At 38.2% G+C, this 19,890-nt stretch overlaps 1 protein-coding gene across 2 annotated transcripts in view; it reads right to left on the bottom strand.

Moving 5' to 3' along the window:
- Positions 1–19,890, bottom strand: part of AMPH (amphiphysin) — a 103,014-nt gene that overhangs the window by 34,477 nt on the left and 48,647 nt on the right. For both annotated transcript variants that reach the window (XM_042888606.1, XM_042888605.1), the window contains exons 3-9: positions 13,769–13,823; positions 7,579–7,673; positions 5,018–5,113; positions 3,605–3,712; positions 3,147–3,232; positions 1,275–1,350; positions 577–659 (exon numbers count right to left, since the gene is read on the bottom strand). In XM_042888606.1, the coding sequence (XP_042744540.1) occupies positions 577–659; positions 1,275–1,350; positions 3,147–3,232; positions 3,605–3,712; positions 5,018–5,113; positions 7,579–7,673; positions 13,769–13,823 (599 nt within the window). The remainder of the gene's footprint in view (positions 1–576; positions 660–1,274; positions 1,351–3,146; positions 3,233–3,604; positions 3,713–5,017; positions 5,114–7,578; positions 7,674–13,768; positions 13,824–19,890) is intronic.

Here is a 19,890-nt window from a genome sequence, read left to right as displayed (position 1 = left end):
AGTCATTAAAAATATGGCATTTTGTGACATTCATTTTACTTTGGCTTTTCAGCTTTTATGATATACTCAGATCATATTTCCTGACTTTTCCCCATGAGCAGAGGAGATAGAGCATTACATGGAAAGGTCAAGATTCTCACCTAACCACATGCCTTTAGGTCCTAAAAACACATCTAATTTTTCAAGGCCTTAAAAATATTCTGACAGTTAAACTCAGAATATTACTCAGAATAAACGCACTGAAGACTAAACACTGAAGAGTAAATGAGCTACATACTAAGCTGGTGCAAACTGGTATTCTGTGCTACAGTGAAATTGGGTAAATTGCAACAGCAGGAAGTATTGCCCTTTTTCTTTTTTAGAATGGAAAATAAGTAGGCAATGAAGAAAGTTCTGCAGCTTCACTTATGTTGGAAGCAGCAACAACCAAGGGTACTTTCATCTACCCTCTTGAAAGAAGAAACCCAGTAACTGGGTTGTATGGCAAACACTATATATTATGCAGGTGCTTACTTCAGTGCTGAAATCCACAAATCTTACTGCAATGCAATTCACTAAAATAAGAAACAAAGTCACCTTGGTGCCCCTTGAATGGTGAAGGCCTTGTCTGCATGCTGATCTCCCAGCTTCGTCATCACTTCATACAGTTTGTGACATAGCTGAGAAAATAAAACACTTGTCAGAGTTTAGGTGAAGCACTATGGCTGTGATTAAAAACATAGCTGATAAATCTGGTCTGATTACTGCTCTGATTTCCTTAAAATTGTAAACAGTTCCTTCCAAAAAATAAGCAGTGCTATACATAACAAAAGTGGAAACCTTTAGAAATGCATAGGAGCGTTCTCAAAGATGATGGTTTTTCAAAAAAGCTGATGTTCAGAGATCAAGTTTGTAAACGTGACTTAGTGCTGTCAGCTTTCTGATAGAGAAACGTGTAGCAGAGATGATTCCTGCTCTCCCCTCAAAAGTCTGATCTCAACTCGCATGGGACTTTGGCCAAACAATTTTTCCATGCTACTTGGCTTCCTAAGTAAGTAAGTTAATTGGTTACTATAGGTAATACACTACCAATTAGTAAGGTATTTAATGCATTCAAAAGATCCAAAAGAGTACAAAAAAGGCAAGTAGGAACCAATATGAAGAATATAGTACAAATCTGGATCTAGGGCAACTTTTGATCTGTGCTGCTGCTGGTTTTTTATTGCTGTGTTACGTTTGTTTGCTGTTATGCATAGCACATACTCCATTATACATGAGACATTCATTTTACTTACTAAAGCTATTTCCTTGTGAAACTTGGCTTCAAGGCTGGATACATTTTTGAAGGTGTTCACATAAAAGCCAACTCGCCTATGGAGGATGGCACAGGGAAAGGAGAAAGAGAATAAAGAATGGGGATAGCAGAGACACAAAAGAAAGTGAATGATTTTTTTCCAGACCACAGGCAGAATCCTTGACTACTATTGTCAGCAAAGTCTAACACTGGGTTGTACATCAAAACTTCCAACTTATTTGTTCCTTACTATTTCTGTTTGTGTTTCACACTGCACAGAGCAATCAACTTGCAAGTAGCCCACAGCAGGGGACTTCAGTTTGTTTAAGTGCATCTAGGTGATGCTGGGTGTGTTGTGGGACAGCTATAGGGTGCACTGCCCAGGAGTAAATGTCTCGTGCTCAGTCCACCCTAATGAAACCAATCCTGAAATATATGCAAATGAAAGAAATTCATTGCTAATACAGACATTTTTCCACATGCATTCAAAAATCTGCCTTCTCAGGGTGAGTGTTTGTATGTCCCCCACACATTTTAAAAGTAAGGGATGCTGTCTTAGGTTATGGATTATTCTTTCTCCTATTTAAAACTTATAAGCACAATTTCTCCAAGCTTTTACTAGTCCAAATTGTCTTTGGCATAAGAATAAGCTTGCAGTATGTCAACACAATGAATCTTTTTCTTCCTGAGTTACTGTGATATCTAAAAATAGGACCATGAAAGCATTTGCTACCTAAAGCACAGTTTCTAAACTATGCATATTATTCAAATTAAATTTTATCTTTCTCTGAGACAAGTTAGTGAGCAACATATATTGAAATAAGAGGGCCCTTACTAAATAAATAATAATAATAATTACTAAATAATATGCAGTTTTATTGTTCACAAGCCCATAAAACAAGTATCTCAAAGTGCAAGGAAGTTTTTCAGCCTGAACTAGGCAGAAACACAGTAGGAGAACTCTCTAGTCATCTCAAATTGAACAGGAATTAATTTAGAAGGCAGAGAAATAAAAGTATACTTCAGCAATTCACCAGATACTTTCATTCCAGACTGCCATTTGTTAAAGAAAGCAGTGCACTAATGAGATGCTTATTTCCATACTGTCTTTGTCCTCCTGCTCATTTTGTGTGCAATTTCTGTATAAATGCAGTCCATAGGTACACATCCCAAACGAATAATCAACCCCATCCAGTGCCTTTACATCAAGAACATATTCAGTGTAAAACTATGAAGTGAGCATTCTGAAGTAATTATAATTAAATATTATTTTTCCTTTCTTACATTGCTTTGGTAGTATTTTATAGAAGACTGAAAACAACAGTTGCCATTCAATCTTTACACCTTTGTAAATGTCTTTGCTTTGACACATTTTACAGAGAAAATGACCTATAAAAAGACCAATTGCAAGTCTTCTGGAACAGTGTGTGACTGCTCTATATGGTTGCTCTTAAGAGTGGGTATATTTGATCCTTTGTCAACTAGTGGCTCTTTTTTTTGTTTGTTTCTTGAAAGGATCAGGTATCTAGCATCACAGTTTCTGAGAAGGGTGATGGAAGCAGTGGGTTTTGAGTCGTGATGCCATTTTGTGCTCTCTGCCACAGTTCTTTATCCAGAAAAAATGAAACATTTTTGCACCTCATAACAAAAAAAGATGAAAAATTTTAAGTACTGAGATATACTGAAAGAAATAAGCATAAATACATTTACAATAAATACAATAATTTTCAATCATTATAAGGCATTTTCCCTGTAATGATTTCAAAAGATGACAGATAGGATTTCAAAGACTTTCTAGCAGCCTGTTAAAATCCCCTCATTCCCTTTCTTAGTCTCCCTTTAGGCCTCAAAGGCAATATCTGCCCAGGCTTACCGTGACCACAGAGATGGCAATTCTTCTTGCAAATCAGTGTTAAACTCTTCAAACACTTTCTGTGCTTTCTGAAACTCTTCTTCTGCCTAAAACAAACAACAAAAAAAACCTGGGAAAACTGTTTCTGTCAGAAGGTGGGATATTTTATTTTTATTTTTTCATTTTTTTGTGACTCAATTTGAATTTTTATTGACAAAGTATGTGACTTAGTCATAAACCACAAAGGCCAGCACAGGGCTTGCTGTCTCCTAAATCGCATCAAAAGATAAAGCTAGAGCTCAAATAGGACTCACTCCTAAAATCAGCTGTATTCCCTCCCCATCCACCAAAATACTTAAAATGCTTCTATCCTTAAGGGTAACCTCTAATTCTGAAAGAGGAAAAAGAAGAGAAGCTTTGTGAAAAGTCTCTGCACAGAACTGGAGCTCTCAAAGTCATCAGCCAGCATCCTTTCCTACCTTGGTAATCCTGCCTTCGTCTTTTCTTTTGGAGCTCTGCAGGGCTTCTAAATGATGCCTTGCACTGTCGTAGTCCACCAGCTTTCTGCTTCGTTTTGCAATACGTGTCTGTACAGAGGTAAGAATGAAAGTCAGTCCAACTCACTTCTTTAAGTTATTTTACCTATGCAGTCATTTAACATGTTTGTACTCTCCTTCATCTGCCATTCAATACCAGCTTACTATAATGCCACTGAAGAACACTGGCATGCAAAAAGAGAGAAACTAACAATCTTATTTTAAATAAGAAATATGTATACAGATGGTTTGAAAGGCTGTTCTGTGGGTGTGGTGAGGTAACAGTGTTATGCAAGATTTATCTCATTCTCCAGAATAAGTGGACCTGTTAAACTCATGGTAACACTGTCCTTTTACCTTACATATAGTGTGCAAATTTAATGAATAGTTAACATAGCATTTTTAGAGTAGGAAAAATGCTTAAAATGTAGTTCTCAATACAGTTGCTCTGATACAGAAGTTGGATACAATATAGCAGGAACTTTTAACATATAATAGGAATTTTAATTTAACTGCTGTAATTCTCTTGCAACTAAGCAAATGTCCTCCATTATAAGCTGACTTTACAAAGTTCCATATTACAAGTGAATTCTGCAGGCTGAGAAGACATAAGCACAGTTTGATGTAGCAGCAAGTGTGAAACTGAGTATCAGTAATAAAGGGATTTTTTTTTCCTGATGTAAATGGCAAAGGAGATGGCTGCAGGATAACTGATTGATTCTAAAATCCCAACAAAGAACGTCCAGTTTTGTCCATACAGTGAGATAAAATGCTTCTCCCTCACACTTTTAATGAGCCTTTATCCTCATTTAACAACCATTTCCTTGAACTGCACACTGGGAATGATTGGTTTGAAGCTGGAATCCGCATTAACAGAGCCTCCTCACATGTACCACAAAATCTTACTGCAACTAATCACAAGCCAGGAACCATAATGTAGTTAAGAGAAAGGTACTTAGATACCCACAGGTGTATCCAGTCAATAACAAAAGGCCTGCTTTTCGTCTTATAATTTGTCTGGCATTTTAACAACTGAAGAACGTGATTTGTCCCTGTGAAAGTCAGTGAGAATTGTCTCATAGCAAATGAAAATGGAACAGGAAAAAAACATTCTAAATTTTTGTTTGTACAAAGCCTAATTTACATACAAGTACTACAGCATGAAAATTATCTTGGAAAATCAGTGCAGCCTGATGCCAAAGATCAGCTAACATAACAAGGCTGTGTTCACTGCAGAAACAAATGACCCTCCCCGTGTTTTGTGTGTGTGTAAAATCTGATTCTATATTTATTTGATGACACTACAGTGACTGGTGGTATTTACAAATTCTCCTTTGTAGGTAAGCATTACTGTACTTTGATATCAGGGAATTGTCCTAGATATGTATCCAAAGTCAACAACGACCCATCCACAAGTTTTTGATGGAAGTCCTCCCAAAGTTCATCACATTTCTGTAAAGAAAGAGAAAAAAAAAATGCACTTAATAGTTTAACTCACTTCAAAACCAGGGGAAATACACACATAAATGGTAAATATTAATAGTTCTGAAGTTTTAAAGTGTTCTTTCTATGGCAATTCTTCAGAATGCAGCTATAAATTAAATAAAAAATTGCACCTTCGTATTGCAAGCTTTAATTAATAACAAAAAAGAAGTGTTAGTTCAAAAATTAGGGTTTCCCCCCCCCTTTTTTTTTTTCAGATAGTACATGTTTTCTGAAAATAAGAGTATCACGTATTCAAGGTCTTCCTCAGGATATCAGATTCCTTAGGATTACCACTGCTGAATCTGAAGTGGCCGCAGCATTGACTGTGCTCACTGATGATAAACTCTCCTTACAGAGAAAGGAAGGACAACTACAAAGTAAATAAAAGAAAAACAAAAAAAAGTGAGATTCTGATCAACAAGGTTTTGTAAGCTTAGTTTGGGGTTTGAAATTTGGGTTGTCCTGTATGGAGCAGGGAGATGGACTCAGTGATCCTTGGGGGTCCCTTTCAACTTAGGATACTTTATGATTTTTAAAATAAAACTTGTGGAGATTCACCCTAAGAAAAGTCCATTCTTCTACCCCATAACTTTGGTGCCATTAAGGTGCATCTGATGAAATCTCTGGTTTACAGGCTAAACTCTACCTCCCACTGCTAGAAAACTGGGATTACAGATCTGAAACTTACCAATAAGCAGAACAAACAAATCAATCCCAGAAGCTATAGCAATTTTTCCCAGTCCTCTTTGCAGCTTCTGGGCAGCTCCCCTTGGTAGCTTTCAGTTTTTTAAGAACATGTTAATGCAGCTGATGTGACAAGGAGCCCAGGGACAGTTGGGTGCAATTCCTTGCCAAAAGCAAAATCCTATTACATAGTTACAAAGGTTTCCAGGTCCTGGATTCTCAGTTAAGCAAGTGTTAAATATCTTGTTCCCCTTCTCTCTCTGCACATTTAAAAATGACTGAATTTCCCTTTGATGGCAGGGAGGCTAAAGGGGGCTATTAGCCTCAAGTCAAGTCCAAAAACGATTCCCTGGTGTTTACTTTATTGTGAGCCACTACAGGGCACATTGCAAATGCTGCGTGATGTCAGCATTCTGTTCATTCATTTTCTACCCTAATAGGGTCTCTAAGGGATTATCACAATCTATTAATCATACTTACAAAATACCTCATTTATTTAAGGCAACATTCATGGTGGTCTACAGAGCAGCACAGCATTAGATTGCAGAAAGCAATGGCAAGTCCTGTGCTTTTGCATCTTGTTGATATGCATGTTAGACATATTAGGATCATGGAGGTTTTCTGAAAGCTAATGGGACCAAAAACATGGCTCAAGAGCCCTTTAGGCCATCATCTTTCCTGCCAGGCAGTACTAGGTCACTTTGATGGACCCCTCTTTGAATAATCATTTATATCTCGGACTGCACAAATAATCCATTCTTATTCCAGGTTGAGAGATGCATAAATTTACACTTGTGACCATACTGGGAGAAAACCAGAAGCAACAATTTTGTAATATTGCCCACATGAGTCCCTTATTAAGATGATACATCCGTCATTTATCCTTATGCTTATTAGAGACAACACAAAATTTTGGTCCTTGCATGTGCGATTACAAATTTCCAAGTGCAAAATCTAATAGTCTGCAGGCACACAGTGAAGAGCTACAGCAAGATGCAGCAGCAAATCATCCAGCCATTTAACCTAAGAGGACGTAAATGGCGTGGTATCTCTTCTTACACGTTTGGACTTTGTGTGCTTTTAAAATCAAAAATATGTCATGCCTTCAGCAGCAGGGAAAGGTAGAAGAAGGCAGCCACAGAGAAGAAAGCAAACATTCAGCTGATTTGGGAAGACTGCTTTATGTTCCAGTTTCTTGTTTATCATATTATCCAGCAGGCCTTGCACACCTGAACATCACCTGACTTAAAGTTACGTTGGTAATGTTTAGCACTTTCTTGTCACCACCAGCACTTCTGCTGACAGAATTCCCTCAGAATTAAGGATTTTTACTTAAGCAATCGAGAGTACCTCAAGTTAGACTCTCCCATGTCTTCTAGAAAAGAAGTATTTCTCTAATCTGAATAATCTGAACTAATTCTCTAATCTAAACTGGAGGAAGCTAGACAAGGCTATAGAGAGTGGCACAAACTGGTCCATCAGATGCTCTGAGGACCAATTCTGGTCATAGTAATGCTGATCTCAGAAGGAGCTTATGCCAACTACTTTGTAAAACTGGCAATGCAAATAGGGCTCCTAGTCAGCAGGAGGTACACCTCACAAGACCAATAATTTCTATGCTTAGAAAATTTGATTTCTCACACAATATAGAAGTAAGGGAAATTTCAGATGTATTCTTCTCCTTGATAGCTCAGACAAATCGATTTGCAGTCAAAACACTACTTCTTTCATCTTTCTACATATCTTACCTCACCAATCATTTTCACATCTTCTCGTCCGTACCAGTCTGGCTCATACACTTCATGGAGAGACTCGGTAAGCTTTTTTGAGGCATCTTGCATCCCTGTAATTAAACAGAAAAAGGAATATGTAGGTGCAAACTACAGGAAATAGTTGATAAATAGCTTCATTTTAATCTACGTGTACTCACTATACTATTGCCTCTGGCATGTTTAGAATGCGATTTTCAAGAGCTGAAACAAAGCCTTTATGATCAATCAGCTCACCCAGGCTAGTGAGAAATCTCCTTCATACCAGAATTATCCCATATTTATGCATGAAAAAAATCCTATTAGATTAGGAATTTCATTTGCTGTTCTGCAATAAATCTATTGGAACATGAAAACAACACGGAGGGTTGTCCTGTCCCTAAAGACATTTAATACCTACTTAAAAGACCATCACAGAGAAGCCAAACAAACAGCAGCATGTCTGATTATTCTCAGCTCTTCCATCCTACAGGATAGCTTCCTAGCTTATCCACAGTGAGTCCATGCCTGCCTGCGTGCAAGATGAAGCATTTCCAGGGTTGGGTGATTAAATGGTAGAGATTCATGGGAACTGCTGTATCTGATCTCATATAAGACACTAAGTTCAGGATCAGTAACTTCAAAATGACATTTTTTTTCACCTTCTTTGCAAAATCTAAACAGTGGCTACTAAACATTTTTCACAGAATCACAGAACATCAGGGTTTGGAAGGGACCTCAAAAGATCATCTAGTCCAATCCTCCTGCTGGAGCAGGAACACCAAGATTAGGACATCCAGGAACGTGTCCAGCTGGGTTTTGAATGTCTCCATTCAAAGATCCCACAACCTCTCTGGGCAGCCTGTAAATTTTTATCTTGGCATTACCTTTAACCAAAAACTAAAAATTACTCAAAGTCTGCTTGGTGCAGCACATCTGTGCTTTCTTGAAAATATCTCTAGTGTGATTCATAGAATTGCTCGCTCAGGTTGGGAAAGAACTTAAAGATCATCAAGTCCAACTGCAACAGCAGTTTTTTAATCCAATTTTCAGATTAAACTGCTAAGTGGCAAGATTTAGCATCAATAGCTCTGCTTTCTTCATGAATAAATATTTAGGAGCAGAAGATAATTCACTTGGAACTTGTATGTCTAGAGGAGCAGTTTTGACACTGTCAGTTGCTATTCCAACAAGCACTCCAAAACACACATTCAAGATATGAGAGGAAAGTAAATGCAAGACTGCACACTTCCTAATGTACAAATGGTAGGAAAAAAGAGTATGGAAAAAGTTGCAAGTAAACAGCTGTCCCTCAAGAGAGGGGAGGGGAGAGAATACTTACAAAGAAAGGGAACCATGAGTTCAGATGGTACAGATTTTCACCCCTTGATCAAATGGTGCTCTGCCAAACTGGAATATCTAATTTTTTTCAGGGGTTTTGGTGGGGGTGCTTCTGAATGACAGAACTTAGCTTGAAGAATGTACAGCAGTTTAAGACACATTTCTCCCTTCTCTTCTTTGTGGTAAACATTAAGAATAATTTGTCACGTGCTCAGAAAGAATTACTGAATAGAGGTGTTTCTTTTGGTTTGCTTGTTTGTTTTGTTTTTTTCTCTTTGGTATGGCAGATTACACTAAAATACAGATGACATATTTTTTTCCAGGGAGCACTCAAAATTTTTTCTTTAATGTCACTAGGAATTAACCAATTCAGGAGGTGAGGCAAAACCAGCACTGTATCGCCATACTCAGGAGGGCTGTGCTCTGCCCACTCAGGGCAAACACACAAACTAGGAAGGTCTGCACATCCCTGCTCACACCTGATCCTTTCTGATGCCTGAACTTCTGCCCTTCAGGATACTGCACTCTAAATCTGTAGCTTACATTCTGGTGGCAGCCTGCTAGCACAGCTTTCCCCTAATCTCTCCTGCAATCTGCATTCAGCTCAGTCATGGTCTTGCCTTGCGTAGAACACCTGTACATACACAGACGTTGTTAAATACTTCATTATTTGTTCAATACTACAGAACTGGAGCACGTATCTCTTAAGAGAGCAAGTAAAAGACACTTAACAGCCCTTTCTTGAGGGACATCAGCTTACACCAACTTCTATATTTCCTTCACTTCTGAGAATCTGCAGTCTTTCAGTCAAGCATATTCCCTGCAAAAAGCATCAGACAAACCCAGCTGCAGTGTGAAGAAGATGCACATAATAACATTTGGCTCCCTTGGTCAGAAAGCTTCAGTATGAAATTCCCAAAGGACAAAACCACCCAGGCTACTATTTTCCTACTAAATCTACACTGTGCTTACTGCTATATCTCAAAGGAATGCAGGGATAAGTACTAACTCAGTGCCTTCTCATTCTGTTTTGGTGCCTACAGGTATAAACTTACAATGTTCAAAGATTTTTTCATTTTGGCTGACTTTCACATTGAATATTTCTTACACACAGATACCTTTTATGTATTAATCACCACTAAAGTTAAGAGGATTAGTGTCATCCATAGACTGCAGGCTGTCTCTCTCTGCTGTTTTCAGCTGCTGTCACTGAGAAAGATAAATTGTTTAGAGCAAGTCATGAAGGCACTATGAAATGTGAAAATATTTTTTACTGCTGGTGAACATGTGGAATTTTATACTTAATATCAACTGTTTCATTAAGTACCGCTTCTTGATAATTAAATCACTTAATAACCAGAAATAATTGAATCATTCAGGAAAAAATGATGCTAAATAATTCCATTACTGAAGTTTGAGACACTCGTGTGAAATATTCTCTCTTTCTTTGGGAAAGAGCCTCTGTTCCTGCACTCCTAAAGGCACGATATGCAGTAGGGATCCTCAGAGGATGTATGTATAGGTGTTCCCATCACAGTGCCCTAGGGGTGGAAGAGAACAGGTGACTCTTTCCTATCACAGTTCCAAGGTACTCAAGCTCCCATGGAGACTGAGATTGACCTGGAACCCATGCTAATTTCAGGACCTATATACTGTGTTATCTCCTCATGTCCTGGCAGGGAAATCTAGGCAGAATTAAGGAGAAAATTCCATTTTCCTAACTAAACAAAGCACCTTATTCTGGCTTTATATTTTAATATTTTATTGTTTGAGTGGAGAAGAGAACTTCATGTAAGGTTCTCCAAGGAAATGGTCTTGCCACATGAGTTGCATTCATTTTTGCCCATTTCTCATTATATTTCTTTCTAGAACAACTCAATCACTTCATAATTCATTGCTAAACATCGCAGAAAGATGATGAATTGTTTTACTGCTTCTCAGGAAAAAAAATGATTTTAAGATTTATTTGTCTGAAGGATATCTGTGATTCTGTCAGCCACAGACTGACAACTAGGCAGTAAAATTGCTTACAGCCCATGTCTTCCTATGAACCGGTTACTACTTTACACTACATCAAGCTATTTGAAAAATACTCTATTTTATGAAGCAGGATTCCTTTCCCCCTCTGTCAGCTTGTTCCCTTCAGGCAAATCCCAGGATATATCTACTCATCTGTGCTTGTACTAGCAAAGAGCTTATGGTAGAAACTAGGAGGCTGATTTAGGGTTTCTTTAACTACAGGCCTGTAAAACCTTTTAAATCTCCTACAGCTCTAAAAAGCACAAAAAAGTATCATGGTAGAGAATCCAGATGCACGTTGCCAAGGAGATAGGAAGAGGCAAAGACTGAGGCATGAGATGACTACAGCTATGGGAGGTAGCACACGGCTTTGTCAGTACAAACACAACTGATGCGTAGCAGACATGAAACTAGCATGCAGGTTAAATAAAGTAGCACATATAAACCACTCAGATTCACAACAGCTTCATTATATGCTTCCACTGGGTCCTTAAGTAACAAGTAGCAAAGGCAAGACTGAACTGAGGCTAAGAAGCACATCAGAATTAGGAATGGAGTCTGAATACAGCAAAAATTCTCTTTAAGAATGTGTGCTAATAAACCTCAGAAAATGCTCACTATATTAGAACAAAGGGGTAAAGGGCTCTAAGAAGGCTCCTTTGCTTAAATTTTGGACAGATCTTATACTTTTAGCTTCCAATATTCACTCAAAAGTCGTGCTGCAAAATGGCAATTTTTACTAGAGCTGACAACATTCCAGCTTCGTAAAATGCATTTAATTGGAGAAAGGTTAGCTATTTTGCCATTCCTTGGAACACTCTAAAACGAACCCTATAAAGTGAGCTTTTCTTCCATCTGTAAGAACACAAAGATATCAAATGCATTCATATAATCAACCTTCTTCCCTGCAAAATGAACTCCTGCTCACAGTGTACTTTCAAAGCCCAGATGTCCTTTATACTGAAATACCACTCAGAACCTGAATATCCGTAGTGGAGGTTCCTAAGCTTTTCAGAGTAGACACCTCAAAATTTTTGATGGTGTCTGTACTAGAAAGAATAGCAATTGTAGACATTTTCTGATGATCTCTGCCACCCAAAATCTGGAGGGGCTTTCACCACTGCTGAGCTCATCAGCTTTGAGGACGCCTCAGAGCTGTGTATCAAGGAGTGCTGCCCTGAGCTGTTGTCCCAGTTTCCAGCATATGTGCCAAAGATGATCACCAGTGGCTTGCTGGTTTTGGAGAAAAATATTTTTAGGCTGTTATGAGCTGCTTATGGCTGGGTCTTTTTTAGGACAGAAAGATAACAAGGCGTTAGCAAACACTTTACGTTCCCAGGGAGAAAGACATTTTTAAATATGGACTTACAGGCTGCAAAAAGAGAAAGGTGGGGAACAGAAAAGCACAGATAAAAAGGCAAAATTTGCACAGTGAAAAAATTCACATGAAGTTCAAAGTAAAACTCAGTGGAAAGAATAGCCCACTTGATAGTAAGCCAGCAAAAGGGTCACTAATGCACAAAGTGTGAGAATAAGAAGAGAGTCAGAGGGAAAGAAAATGAAACATGGGGAGGAGGGTTGTTGTCACCAACACGGAAATCAAAGCAGCATGTAAACAGTCAGCCTACATGACATAGAAGCCATCTGGCCAAACAGCCTCATCACACTGCTTCTGGCTATGCCTACATCTGATAATGTGTGTGGGGAATGGAATGACAGAAAAACTAGAATATAAAGTCAGTGTCCAATGGGTCCCAAATAAATGAAGAACGTTGAAATTCCTTTCAACCTCCTTCCTCCAAAAAAACTCCAAGCACTGTGCAAATCCCTACAAGGAGAATTACCTCTTGTCTGGTACAGGATTTCCCTTTTCCAGACCATACAGCAAGTAATAGAAAATCAAAGATTTAAGCTACTGCTTTGCTCTCCTACACTTCCCATCGAAAGGAGTTCTCTGCTTGTTAATGGCTTTCAGAGATGTCAGAACTGGTTTATAACATTTTTCCTGCAGGACAGGAGTCAGGCTAAAAATATGTATGCATACATATTTTCTTTATTTATCTCAAGAAGTTGTTATTGATGAATCTACAATTATTAATGAATCTACAAATGTCACAAACTCTTACTCCCTTTCATTTAGGACCTTGCCTCCATCTCCTCTGAAAATTAGTGGGATGACAGAGAATAATTGCTGTATGTAGTACTAAATTGAGTATGCTGGATTTATGAGCATCCACTAGGATTTAAACAGCTCTTTACATATTCTCTGATATTTAATCACTGAGCTTCTGCTACTTGGACCTTTGTTATTAAGGGATCATATCCTATTTTCAATTTAAAAAAAAAAATATTTTGAAAAAAAATAAATAGATCCATCATTCAGAAGCTAACAAGAAATCACAACATCTTAGAGAACACGATTTCAGAAAGAGAAGACCTATCATCCAAATAGTAACACCAGGAAATGTAAGGAAACCTGGAAACCTGCGAGGGATCTCTTGCCTTGCATGGAGTATTTTGCATTACAGCATTTAAAAGATGAGTAATGCACAGATTTTGTTGGGGCTCTGGGCAGCAGATTTGCACACAGAGGACAGTTGAGGGTAAGCCATGCGTGCAAGGCTATGTATGCACATGACTTGTCATCAGAAGAAGCAGAAACTCTATCAACAGATTAAACAGCCCATGCCAGATCCAAAACAGAAAAGTAGATTATTAATGACTAAAGCAGCTGTACTTGTCCTTGTCTTTGTACATTTTAAATAAGAATATTTATCTCACTTTTTATCAAATTTGCTTTATGAAAATGACATAGAACATAAAAAATCACCTTTGATGGCTGCTAAATATCCTCTCAGCTCTCTTTGGAGCCTAGAACCCTCTGCCTGGAAAAGAAAACAAACAGACAAGAAAGACAACTAGTAAGTAAAAAAGACATTACAGTTATGTTATTGCAAACAAGTTTCAGTTACATTTTACACGCATACAGACTTACCAAAAAAGAGCAATTCCACGAGCTTCCTGATGAATGGTGTTACATGATGTAGGCATGTAAGATCAACTAACAGACCACAAAATGTACTCTCTATGCTAAAATTTCTGCTTTGGTTTTATCAGTCACTTGGATGGAGAAGAAATCCAATCAAAGAACAACAGATACATTTTACAGCTACAGTCTAGTTCATGTCAACCTGGCCAATGTCCTCAGAAGGACAAAGAAGTATAACCACGAATACTGTACTCCCTTTTGAAGCCACTCAAAATGAGGCCACACTAGATGTATAGAAAGTCCATGACCTTACATGCATTGCTTATTATTTTTTGAACAGTATTCCAAATGCTGTAATACTTTGCAAGTGTGTATCTCCTAAAAAAGCCAGTAGTGCTAGTAATTACGTTTAGTTTGGCTACAGCAGTTTGCTGTGAAGTCTCAACTGTTCCTTTGGTAAATGCATCAAAAGGCTCTTTCTTTATCTTATAGCAACAGTCCTTTAAAAACTCAAGACTAAAGGAGAGAAAACAAACTGCTTTACTTTATCTCTGACTGTATCACAATTCGGACTTCACAACTCATAGGATTTACAGTAAAATCTGTACTAAACTATTGCACATAACTTCATTGCTACAAAGCTGCTCTCCAGGACATTCTCAATAGCCTGAAGATTTTGGAAACCCTCTGTGCTTATTACCTACCAATATCCTTAAAAGTGCTCATTTAAGTGCTCGGAATCTATAAGAACATCATCCCTCACATTTTCTCACATACAGCTACGCCATATGGAATCAGCTGCAAAATATGAGCGATGGTTTGGGAAATTTTCTCATGTTTTTCATGTGAGAGTTAGACCTCAAAAGGATGTGTGTGTGAATACATCAGGAGGCAGAGTCTCAACTGGTATGAACTGTTGTAACTCCACTGACGCCAAAGGATCTCTGATGTCAGTAAAGGAATTATAGCAATGGTCAGGGCATTCAGAGGCAGAGAATCATAACAAACTCAGATTGAAAGAGATCATCTTGGTCTCGGTCAAAAAATACTCATTTGCACAGACTGCACACACATTGCAACACACAGGTTATATGTGCCAAACTCACTTGCCTGTCCCTGTCTACAAGGAATTGAAGGCCTTTACATCTGAGAATCAAATGTCCCTAGCATGCATAATACCAGAAGAAGAGAGCACATGTTTTACAGCCTTGGAAATACTAGATCAGAAAAAGGCACTTATGGATTTTAAGAAATGAAGGCAGCTTTCACACTAATTTTATCTCTAGCAAGACTTTTTAAGCCTAAATTCATTAATCAGTTAAATTCCGAACATGGGAAAAGATCCATCAGGATGATGTTAGAGAAGATGTAGAGTGATGGTAAAAGCACAGGAGCGCCTAGCCCACTCATCTGCCTTTGGTTTAGGACTACTTTCTTCAAGGAAAGGACTACTTTTTACTTCAAGGAAAGGCAAACCCTTCCCTTGCTTCAGGACTGGAGTTGCACATCAAGGAAGGGGTCTGACAGGTACCAGTTGCAGCAATCAGGGAATTAAGCCTCAGATTTAATGGTTTACAACACAACAAATAGTAAGTTTTAAGAGCAGTGGTATCTTGATATTGTGTCCCTTATGAAAATATACACACATACATCTTCATATTGGTTAGTAAAAAGTACCATCCTCACAAGTAGCAGCACATTTTATTGTCCTATGTAACACTGTAACATCCTAACGCACTGCGGAGGCAATCTTTTCTCTACTTTCCATGCTAAAAAGGGAGGCAGAGAGGTGGCAGAAGTCAACACTGACAGGGAAGAAAGGAGATGACTGAGTTTCTCATGGGAAGATCTGAAGATGGGTATCTGCAAGCACACAACAGAAAGAAGAAGCAGCTCTCCTTTCATACATGTCATTCTCCTTCTGGGAAGATACTTGTGCTCTGGAGTCATGCAAAGGTACAGGAATTATCTTTCCAATTTGTATGTTCTCTAGCATGAATGCTTTTATAGCCTCTTAACTTGTGAAGAGAATTGGAAGTAGGTTCAGCAACTAGATTCTTCATCATGGTTCAGCTGAACATGAACATTCTGAACTCTGTTGTCTGCCTTTAATTCTGTTATCTGCCTTTAATTCCGTTGCCTGCCTTTAATTCCATTAAAAGCCCTGTACTTACTCATACACACTTGTATCACTAGGAGTTATTCTATAGTAAGCATAGTTTACAACAAATGGCATGCAGTGGCCACAGATTACTCAAACACTGCCTATATTCTACTCCTGCTGTCCTAAATCACTGTGAGATCCTTTGGGCTTTGCTAGTGTTACAAGTCATCAGCAACCACTGCTTGGGAGAATGCTGAAGAAGTCAAGAAGCAGTAAAACATGATGCAAATATTGTGCAATAAGTGCTGCTGCAAATTCTGGCGATTCATTCAAAAGAATAATCTTGAACATGGGTATCCATAAGCCTTATTAATTCTTATTAACAACTCACAAAGCTGTTCAAATATATAGGCTACATAGAGCCACATGAAATTTCCTTCATCAGCAAATACTGTATGACACATGACATTAAAGCACCCCCAGACAAGGGCCAGCTTTCATTGAATTTGAAAGCAAACCTCTCAATTGCAGTGGTAACAAAATTACGCCTTTCTATTAAAAACAACAACAACAACAAATAAACAAATACAAATTTCCATAAGAAATCTTCGGTCTTGAAAATCCTGCAAAACGTGCTTCTGCTCTGCACATTTTGCAACAGTAAGCTCCCCATTAGTAAAGGTCATGTACTTTTATCACCTAACAGAATAACTATTGATCACAGAATGAAAATCCTGCATTGATGGCTTTGCATCCCTTGCAAACCATCACATACAGCTCATAAAAAACACTGATTTTAAGATTCTGCATATTCAATGCAATTTCTAAGTTTCCTACACATTTAATTTTCCTCCTTACTGATACAATCTTTCCCCTTTTTTTGGTCTATCAGATGAAGGCATGTGGTGGCTCTGAAACCACAGCCTGAAATTTCTTCATTAAAGCCATCACTTTCATTAGTAGAGATGAAGCATTGTGAAGGAGAATGAAAAATAGATGTAATTTTGCAGATGTTGTATTCCTCTGAAATGAGATTTCCAAAGGCAGCACTGCAGCTTCACTTATTATTTCATAATTTGTTTTATTTGCTTTACATGATGCAGCAAAATGAGTCAGAGTATCATAATATGCAAGAAAAGTCCAGGGAGGCATCTTGATAGTGTACATAATAGCAAATTTCTCATGGTCTGGTTGTTTGAGAACAGCAGACGTTTCTCACCAGATGCCAGCAACAGAAATCAAGAGTTCCTAGCTCACCTGGTCAAACTCAATATGCAGATTCCCCAAAGTCTGTCAAGCAATCCAGGCAGTCTTTACATATGAGTGGTGGGGTGTGCTGACCACCTGAAACATCTCTTACTAGAAAAATCAGCAGAGCTCTATCCAAGCAACAATTTCTTGTTTTGAACATTATAGCACAGAGTCAGTACTGCTTGTCAGACGCTCTTTTCTACTGTCTGCTCTTACTATGTGCTCAGTACTATGTAGCTGGTAGAGACATAGGTACCCAGTGAGATAAGGAGGCTCATGATTTCAGGAGCATCTGCTGTCTGCAGTCACAGCCCTTACAGACGTTTACAGAAGCATTAAGCATTTTCAGCAACACTGATTCTCAGAATATATATTTTTGGTCTTATTTTATTAAAGAACAGTATTTAGGTATGTCTTAGTACTGGACTTAAGACATTTATAGCACAGTCACCATAGGTTGAAAGAGTTAAAAAACCTGTTAAAACTTTCAAATACTAACACCATACAAAACAAGGTTTGTGTCTTTACTAGTTTATGCATCAGAAAAATTGTTTCCACTCAGAAATTAATGGCCATGTTGTCTGCACATAAGCAGGAATCGGATGACCTATTGGGAGGCTCATTCATTCACAGCTTTCCAGGCAGAACAGAAGAGTATGATTTTTCCATCATGTCACATACAGGATATAAACACAGTACATCTTTAATAGAAAGGTCAAAACAGTGTGTGCTTTATACCAAAATAAATCCCTCCACTTCAGCAGAAAGCTGATGCTGAGGCTGGAGCACTAACTTGTCCCATAGAAATGCAGAACAGGTAATTATTAATGCAGCTCAGAGTCTAATACTGGAATTCCAGCACTAACACACTGAGGAAACTGTTCACCTGGAAGCATTATCTGTATCACCTGTCAGGGACCCTCTAGTGTAACGTGCAGTTATTAGCTGCAACATACAGCATGGCTGTCACTAACTCTGCAAACAGATAAGTAGTATCCACTTGATGGGTCTTATAGGGAAAAGTATAAATGCAAAGGTCTGTGTAATTAAGTGAAGCTTGACAACAAGAGACTACTTAGATGCTTCCATAATTCAGTATGAAATGGAACTGTGTACCATTGTACCCTATTTAATTGCTTTTCTCCCCTCTGTAGTTCCTGGAACTGTCTTCCAAGTTTAAGCTTTTTGTTTTTTTTCTCAAGTAAATATATTTCTTCCTTTCTCTTTCTACCATCTGTGAAAGAACTGGCATTTGAACTACTTGTCTAGTGCACTGAAAATGGAGTATTTTTGTTATACCAGGACAGCATCAAATTTGTGGTCACCCACCATGTAGGTTCAAGATAAGAATTTAATCATTCTAGTAATGAAGTGACAACATGAGTCAAAGGAAACATGAGTCAAATCAATCATGCTTCTCAAAGAGCTTGGACTAATAAAAAAAATATCAACTTCACAGATAAATGCCATCATCTCCTGCCTCACAATAGCAGTGGTACCCAACAGACCAAGTAAGAAAACTCACTGCCTGCTGCAATGCTCTAACTACCATTTTAATTTTGACTCCTGCTGCTAAAACCAATTCTCACTGCTTCAGATGAAGACAGAGCAATGATGCAGAGATGAAGACAGAGAATTCCTGGTGCCCTCCCTAAACAAAAACCCAAACCTTTTGCTTTCTATTTCCAGTGCCTCACAACTAAACATCTACCTTCCTAAGCTAGGATTCTGTCTTCATATCTACTACATCACCTTACAATCATACTCATGTTCCTTAATTACAGCTCAAACTAACGTTTTCAGTGGATATTTTGGGCATGCAAGGTCAGCAAGTGTAGTCTACAAGAATATGGACGGAAGTATTGCATTCATACAGACTTTCTGTTTAAAGATTTTCTGTGCATATGCATATTTTCTGAAAACAGCACTTTCAGAATAGATTGCAGCTCACAGATGCATATTAATAACTGTATTTACAAATGACATATATAAGCTATGTATTAACAGATCTAGTAGAAAACTGTTCAGAACCATTTACAGTCCACTGGATTGTGCTCTGTTGGTGCACTGAATTACAGAGCTCAGCTATGTCAACTTCCTCCAGGGCCAGTTATTTCAAAGAGTTCCCAAAAAAACATACACCAGCCTGCTTCAAAAATGTAAAGAACTTGATCATTCAACCTCACATCCTGGGAGAAAACAATTCTCACATTTACCACAGCTGCAGAGGCACAACTGGTTAAATCCAAGGGACAATCGGAAGCAGCCCAGTGTGACAGCAGTTTAGACTTTAGATTTGGAGCAGTCAATAGGCAGAATTGAAAAAGCATAACATCAAATCAGCCACTCTGTCCTTTCAAGTGAAGAATTACTTGGAAAGGATCTGAGCTGCTCCTGCAGAGATAATTTTGTAGCATAGAACGGAGTGCTTCACCTTCCTGAGAATCCTGTCTGACTGGAAATTAGTGAGGTTGAGATATAACTGCATGCTATCTCTCTTTTTGTGCTGCGAAAAATACCCTTTCGTTTGTAAGATAATTACTAAACATGCATTTTAGAAAGAAATAGTAATCAGCGTAGAACGTCCTCCCACAGGCCCAGAATAATC

This window comes from Lagopus leucura, unplaced genomic scaffold, assembly GCF_019238085.1.
Source record: "Lagopus leucura isolate 7727_CA_CO unplaced genomic scaffold, USGS_WTPT01 Super-Scaffold_100157, whole genome shotgun sequence".
Lineage (NCBI taxonomy): Eukaryota > Metazoa > Chordata > Aves > Galliformes > Phasianidae > Lagopus > Lagopus leucura.
This window is presented reverse-complemented; position numbering and strand designations above follow the sequence as displayed.